The sequence below is a fragment of the Mandrillus leucophaeus genome, unplaced genomic scaffold (assembly GCF_000951045.1).
Source record: "Mandrillus leucophaeus isolate KB7577 unplaced genomic scaffold, Mleu.le_1.0 Scaffold439, whole genome shotgun sequence".
Classification (NCBI taxonomy): domain Eukaryota; kingdom Metazoa; phylum Chordata; class Mammalia; order Primates; family Cercopithecidae; genus Mandrillus; species Mandrillus leucophaeus.
In genome coordinates this window covers 1,089,469-1,097,107 of record NW_012104687.1, presented here as the reverse complement: position 1 = coordinate 1,097,107, position 7,639 = coordinate 1,089,469, and the positions used below count along the sequence as shown (strand labels likewise).

The window sequence follows — 7,639 nt, the reverse complement described above, 5'->3', positions numbered from 1 at the left end:
AAAAAAAAAAAAAATGGCCAGGGGTGATAACATGCACAGCTATCCAGGAGGCCGAGGTGGGAGGATTGCTTGAGCCCAGGAGATCGAGACCAGCCTAGGCCACACGGTGAGATCCCATCTCTACTCTACAAAAAATACAAAAAAACAATAGCACACAGCTACCTGGGAGGCTAAGGGGGAGAATCACTTGAGCCCAGGAATTCAAGGCTGCAGTGAGCCGTGATCACGCCACCGCACTCCAGCCTGGGCCACAGAAGACCTTGTCTCAATTAAAAAAAAAGAAAGACACAATTTTTACATTTCTTTTTTCTTAGAGACAGGATCTTACCAAGTTGCCCAGGCTGGCTGTGAATTCCTAGCCTCATGCAGTCCTCCTGCCTCAGCCTCCCAAGTAGCTTGTCCTACAGGCTCACACTACCACACCTGGCTAAAATGACATATTTCTGAAGTATAAGTTGGTAGCATCTATAGGACAGGAACAAGTACCCTTTAACACACAATTCCATTTCTAGAAACATCCTGCAGTCAGAACTAGACGTACATGCCAGGCTCACTGCAGAAACACCACAATGTCCATCAGCGTGAGTTGGATCAATGAGGTGTGTCCCACAAAGCACACGTGGGGCTACCCTGCAGAGCAGACAGACGGGTAAGCCTGGGCTGCAGCCCTGTCTCCACTCCTCACTAGCTGTGTGATTTGGCACAGGTTGCATCCCAGTCTGTGGCTCACTTTGTCTAACAGCAAAGCACCTGCCTTACAAGAGAGATGGGGAGATCAAATCAGATCATTTATGTAAGCACTCCGAACAGTGCCTGGCAAATAGCAAGCACTCAATAATATTCACCATTACTATTATGATTATTAACTATGATACCATGCAATGGTCCACGAGGCACCCATGAAACAGGAAGTGCTAGATCTCCACACGCTGCCATGGGAACAAAGCCCCAACTGAAAACAACCCACATGTCCATCAATAGGAAAATAGTTAAATAAATTGTGGATTATTCAGAATAGGAACTGCTGCCATCTAGAAATTAAAAAGAATGATATGCACAACAATATGAATGAATTTCACAGATACAATGATGAGTGAAAGAAGCCAGGCTCAAGAGTATTTAAGACTATATAGGATTTATATTGAAGTTCAACAACAAGCAAAAGGGATCTCTGGCGATAGAGATGAGAACGGTGATTACTTTGGGAAAGGGGAAGTGGGAAGAGATGGAAAGAGAGAGGACAGTCTTACAGGACCCTGGAATGTTTTCATCTTGACGATCTGGGTGTTAGTTACCTGTGGGTACACACAGGTAAAAATCACCCAGCTGTACTCTTGGAATTTATGCATTTTGTTGGATGTAGCCGCGTGGCCTTTGGCAAAGTATTTAATTTCCACGAGCTTCAGTCAGTTTCTCCATCAACAAGGATGGGTCTAATGACACCTGCCTTGCGGGGTTGCTCTAAGGGAAGAAGGTAAGGGTAAATACCTTGCAGATGTCTGTTTGTATGGGGCAGATAGAACCCAGGCCTCTCTCCTACCCCCAGACATAAGGTAGTCCAAGCTACCCACCCAGACCGAAAGGCAAATCCAAAACAATACATGGATCTGGAAACACTGATCAAAACCTGAGACCCGCTATCTCAAAGGCAGGGAAAAAAAACAAAAACAAAAAACCTGGGACACCCAAAACAGACCTCAACACATGCTTTTCAGAGGAGGGGCTGCCAAGATTCAACCTCCTGAAAACCTCCCAGAATTTTGCCATCCCTATGAGCATTCAGAAAGACAATGCTAAAATTAAATTCTGAATCTCAGCCCACCCAGCTGTACTCACAGTCAGTCCCAGATGACTACATGTCATGCCCACCCACCAATCACTCTCTCAATACTTACCAACATCACCGAATCCTCCAGAACCAATGTCCACTGGTCTGGGTGTTTCCGGTCTGAGAACCTCTGGTTTGCGAATCTCTGGTCTGAGCACCACCGGGGTAAGGTTTTCTAGGGTTGGCTTCGACAACTTTACTGCTTGCCTGTTAGTTCGCAGGAACGAAGCCAACATGTCCTGGCCTGTGTCCTCTAAGCAGGAGATGAACAAAGGAAGAGCTTGACTCCCTCGAGTCTCTAGATCTGTGATCAGTTGCCTGGCCTGATCCCGCCGAGATCCAGAGCCTGCCCGCTGTTTAGAAAGAGAGGCAGGATACTAATTACCTATGTACTTTTAAATGGCTCTCACCTTGTCTCCCCGTTTCCCAGCTACTGTAAGTCTAAACAGTCAGGCACGTGGGCAGCAATGGAGCTGCAGGTGTGATAAGTGTGTGCCACTTACCAGCCTCTGATGATCTGTTCATTATTTCGCAGGGCAAAAGATGCCCGACACTATGCTAAGTGCTAAAAATGCTACCATGGACAGTGTCAGTCCTTAAGGAGCAAATTTTTTTTTTTTTTTTTTTTTTTTTTTTTTGAGACGGAGTCTCGCGATGTGTCACCCAGGCTGGAGTGCAGTGGCGCGATCTCAGCTCACTGCAAGCTCCGCCTCCCAGGTTCACGCCATTCTCCGGCCTCAGCCTCCGAGTAGCTGGGACCACAGGCGCCCGCCACCTCGCCCGGCTAGCTTTTTGTATTTTTAGTAGAGACGGGGTTTCACCATGTTAGCCAGGATGGTCTCGATCTCCTGACCTCGTGATCCACCCGCCTCGGCCTCCCAAAGTGCTGGGATTACAGGCTTGAGCCACCGCGCCCGGCCAAGGAGCAAATTTCTAATGAGGAACGCAATCAGACAAATCAGCAATGACACAGCAAGAGACAAGTGCCCAGAGGGAAGGCACATGGGGCTAGGGGTATCAGAAGTGAATACTGAATTCAGAGTCTTATAAGGTAGGAGGTGGACAGTGGCAAGGGACAAGGCCTTTGGGTGGCCAGGCCAAGAAATTCATCCTGAGACCTGTCAGGTGCCACCATAGAGTTTTTTTTTTTTTTTCCTTGAGACAGAGTGTCACTCTGTCACCCAGGCTGGAGTGTAGTGGTGCAATATCAGCTCACTGTAACCTCCAGCTCCAAGGTTCAAGCGATTCTCTTGCCTCAGCCTCCGGAGGAGTTGGGATTATGGGCACACACCACCATGCCTGGCTAATTTCTTTTGCATTTTTAGTAGAGACAGGGTTTCACCATGTTGCCCAGGCTGGTCTTGAACTGACCTCAAGTGATCCTCCAGGCTTGGCCTCCCAAAGTGCTGGGATTACAGGGATGAGCCACCGTGGCCAGCCATCAGTTTTGTCTGTTTTTCATTTTTGTTTTTTTGACAAAGAGTCTTGCTCTGTCACCCAGGCTGGAATGCAATGGCACCATCTCAGCTCAATGCAACCTCCACCTTTCAGGTACAAGTGATTCTCCCACATCAGACTCCCAGGTAGCTGGGACTACAAGAACCCGCCACCATGCCTGGCTAATTTTTGTATTTTTTGGTCGAGACGGGGTTTCACCACGTTGGCCAGGCTGTTGGTCTCAAACTCCTGACCTCAAGTGATCCACCAACCTCAGCCTCTCAAAGTGCTAGGATTACAGGCATGAGCTACAGTGCCTGGCCACGAAAGAGTTTTAAGATTGGAGTGACAGAGACAGATATGCCTTTTCAAAAAATCATCCTGGGGTCAGGGTGAAAAATGGAAAGGAGTGAGCCATAGCCAGACCAGAAGGCAGCACAGATGGTGCAGCTAAAATAGAGAGAAGTGAAAGGACAAAGCAGAGATACAAAGAGGGAGGGTCCACAGAACATGGGCACTGACTGGTGGGACTGTGAAGACAGAGCAAGGGTCAAGGTTGACAGGTAGGCCAGGCACAGTGGCTCATGCTTGCAATTCCAGCACTCTGGGAGGCTGAAGTGGGAGGATAGCTTGAGCCCAGGAGTTCAACACCAGTCTGGACAATGCAGTGAGATCCTGTCTCTACAAAAACTTAAAAAAATTATCCAGGTATGGTGTCATGCACCTGTAGTCCTAGCTACTCAGGAGGCTGAGGCAGGAGGATGGCTCGAGCCCAGGAGGTTAAGGCTGCAGTGAGCTGTGATAGCACCACTGCACTTCAGCCTGGGCGACACAGCAAGACCCTGTCTCAAAAAAAAAAAAGTTGAAGGTGTTAGGATGGTGGGGTCAGTCACTAAGACAGAAGGAAGACTCTGGTTATCTGCCACCTGTCCTCAGACACCCAGCACTGGACAGGTTCTCAGGATCCACAGGGATAAGATGGCACCATGTCCTCAACTATCCTACAGCAGCACTGTCTATGAGAACCTTCCGTGATGATGGAAATATTCTTGGTCTACACTGTCCCATATGGTAACCATACATCACATGACCACTGGGCACTTGGGTGGTACAACTGAGGAACTGAATTTTTGTGGGCGAAAGATTACCTAGGTGCCGAGGCAAGAGACTGAAGCCACAAACTGTTTCAGTATAATAAAGAAAATAGTTAGAATAAGAATAGTCATAATACAAATTAGATACAGAAATGATCATGGATAATTATCAATCATTATTATAAACATTATTAATCATTAGCTTTTAATATTACTCTGTGTTGCATTGCTAATATAACTTAGCAATAACCAGCAGGTATAGGGTCAGGTGCTGAAGGGACATTGTGAGAAGTGCCCTAGAAGGCAAGATGTGAGCCCTCTGCACACCCGCAAAAGGGCCACTTGAGGGCTCCTTCGTCAAGCAGTAACGCCAGTGTCTGGGAAGGCACGTGTTACTTAGCAGACCGTGAAAGGGAGTCTCCTTTCCTTGGAGGAGTCAGGAAACGCTCTGCTCCACCAGCTTCTTGTGGGAGGCTGGATATTATCCAGGCCTGCCCGCAGTCATCTGGAGGCCTAAACCCTCCCTGTGGTGCTGTGCTTCAATGGTCACGCTCCTTGTCCACTTTCATGCTCCTCCCGTACTCCTGGCTCCTCTTTGAAGTTCGTAGTAGATAGCGGTAGAAAAAATAGTGAAAGTCTTAAAGTCTTTGCTTTCTTACGAGTGTATAGAAGAAAACGCTGACGTATGCTGCCTTCTCTCTCTGCTTCGGCTACCTAAAGGGAAGGGCCCACTTTCCTATGATCACGTGACTTGCTTCACCTTATCAATCACCTAAGACAACTCACCCTCCTTACCCTGCCCCCTTGCCTTGTAGCCAATAAATAACAGCGCAGCCAAGCATTTGGGGCCACTACGGTCTCTGCGTCTAGGTGGTAGTGGTCCCCAGGGCCCAGCTCTCTTTTCTTCTATCTGTCTTGTGTCTTCATTTCTACGATCTCTCGTCTCCGCACACAAGGAGAAAAACCCACAGGCCCTGTACGGCTGGACCCTACAGATTTTTAACTTTATTTAATTTTAATTACTTCAAATTTACCTTTAACCACATGCGGCTAATGGCTACTACAAACCTGTAGTGCCACTGAGAAGGTGAGTCTCACTAGCAGAGCAGTTGGCCACATGCAAATAGATGGTGGTGTTTAGATTTCTCTCCACATTTGCTAAACACTCCAGGAGGTCAACACTGTGTAAAAGGATTGTTTCATCTTTTTCTCCCTCAATAACCTTATAGAGTTAAATTACAATTTCCCAACTTTTTAGGGTAAGAAATTTCAGGGAAACTGAGTCACAGAAAGGGGTTTTTCTGTTTGTTTGGTTCATTGGTTGTGGTTTTTTACGACTTGCTAATACGTTACAAGGCCAGGATGAGAGCCCAGATCCAAAACCTGCCTGTTTTTCAGCCATGCTAGGGTGGCAAAATGGCAACCTGTGGTTCCCACAAGGTTCTTAAAAAATTTCTGAATTTGTTGCTAACATTTTAAGCCAGGGAATTTGACAGAAGAATCAAGATTTCCAGCTTCTTTCTTAAAATATGAAAGCTGGCCCAGGTACAGTGGCTCACACCTGTAACCCCAACACTGAGGCAGGAGAATCACTTGAGGCCAGGAGTTTGAGACTCATCTGGACAACATAGCAAGGCTCCTATCTGTACAAAAAAAAATTTTTTTTAATTAGCCAGGCATGGTGGCATGTGCCTAAAGTCCCAGCTACTCTAAAGGCTGAGGCAGGAAGACCACTTAAGCCAGGAGGTCAAGGTCGCAGTGAGCCATGATCTCATCACTGCACTCCAGGCTGGGCAAGAGTGAGACCCTGCCTCAAATAAGTGAAAGATCTGGCAATACTGGGCCATTTGCTGGTATGGCCATACTCAGCTGGAGTCAGAGAGCAGTGCAAAGGTATCCACTATGATGCCCATCCATCAGGCCTCCACAGGCACTGAGTTTGTGATCCCCGTGAACATTCCTGAAGGCAAGGACTGTGGCCTCAAACCATTTCTGTTCCCCAGTAGGGGCCAAACAGAAGTCACAAGACTTATTTTATTATTAATGAATAATTACTCATATGATACTCAATTATTTAAAGACTCTTTCCCTGGGCCAGGGCACTGGCCAGGGATATCCAGCCAGCCACTCACGCCTAATGCACCTCATGGTAGGAAATATCTCCTGCGTCCTCACAGGCCTGTGATGAGGGTCAAATGAGACAAAGATGAGAAAGTGCTTTTACAGAAAACCTCAAATGTTTGACTTTATTTTTCTCCATTACCTGCATCAGGTCCCGTCATTCCCAAAACCTCTTAACAAAACATAAACTGAACACAGAAGGGGCTGGCCAAAGAGGGCAGGGCACACTGAGCCCTCGCTCTGTGCCTGGCACTACACTGTTTCACATCCATTATTTCATGTAGTCCTTATGATAGTATTATTCTTATCCCCATTTCACAGCCCAGAAACCGTGGCTCAAAGAGGGTAAATGACTGGCCCAAGAACACGCTGCCAGGCAGTCTGATGCCAAAGTGGGTTCCCAATATCTCTATACTAGAAAAGTAAAAACGCACACGCCTCCTTCCTCGCAAGTATTAAAGTAAACTAAAATGGAGACCAACCATGAATAATTCCTGAGCAGACAAAACCGATCAGGTATCCTTAGTGACCTAAATCTTGCTTAAACTGCAAACAGCAAAATTTAACTTGGGTCATATCTGATAAATGCTTATGTTAGAGAGAAATAAAACTTAACTCCAGCCAATGATAAGCAAGCATAAGCAGTCAACTAACAGATCTTTAAAAAAAAAAAAAAAGGCAATTTTGTAACTGCAAACCAATCAAATAATTTCATTATTTTGCTTCCACATTTTCCCAACAAATACTTGCCTCTGACCTTTGGTCATTACAACACTAAACCTCTTTCAGTCTGGTGTTCTCCGATTCATGAACTGTTTCTTATTCAAAGTTTTCAAGATGGGTCTCACATTTTTCCTTTACACAAGAAACACAAGCACTAACGGTGGACGCTGACTGAGTATGGCGTGGAATCGCTTTAGCGAACACCCGACTAAGAGGTGTTTGGGATTCTTAGTCTCCGCCGAGGGGTTCGAAGCCACAGGGAAAGCTAAGCTCCCGCACAATGGCTCCTCGAGGGGCGTGGGGACTCGGCCGTGCAGCGCGGGGCCAGGGAGCCAGGGGCGGGGGCGCACCTGGATGTCCTCGATCATGTGGGGCTTGAAGAGCTCGCGGCTCAGCAGGGCGTCCCAGAGCTGGTCCACCTGCAGCTCCTCCACCA

General features: G+C 47.0%; 1 protein-coding gene across 3 annotated transcripts in view; it reads right to left on the bottom strand.

Annotated features, from left to right (window-relative positions):
• Positions 1-7,633, bottom strand: part of CASP9 (caspase 9, apoptosis-related cysteine peptidase) — a 29,937-nt gene extending 22,304 nt beyond the window's left edge. For all 3 annotated transcript variants that reach the window (XM_011993978.1, XM_011993980.1, XM_011993981.1), the window contains exons 1-2: positions 7,554-7,633; positions 1,896-2,181 (exon numbers count right to left, since the gene is read on the bottom strand). In XM_011993978.1, coding sequence (XP_011849368.1) covers positions 1,896-2,181; positions 7,554-7,571 — 304 coding nt within the window. In that variant the 5' untranslated portion in view covers positions 7,572-7,633. The remainder of the gene's footprint in view (positions 1-1,895; positions 2,182-7,553) is intronic.
• Between the last annotated feature and the right edge of the window lie 6 nt (positions 7,634-7,639).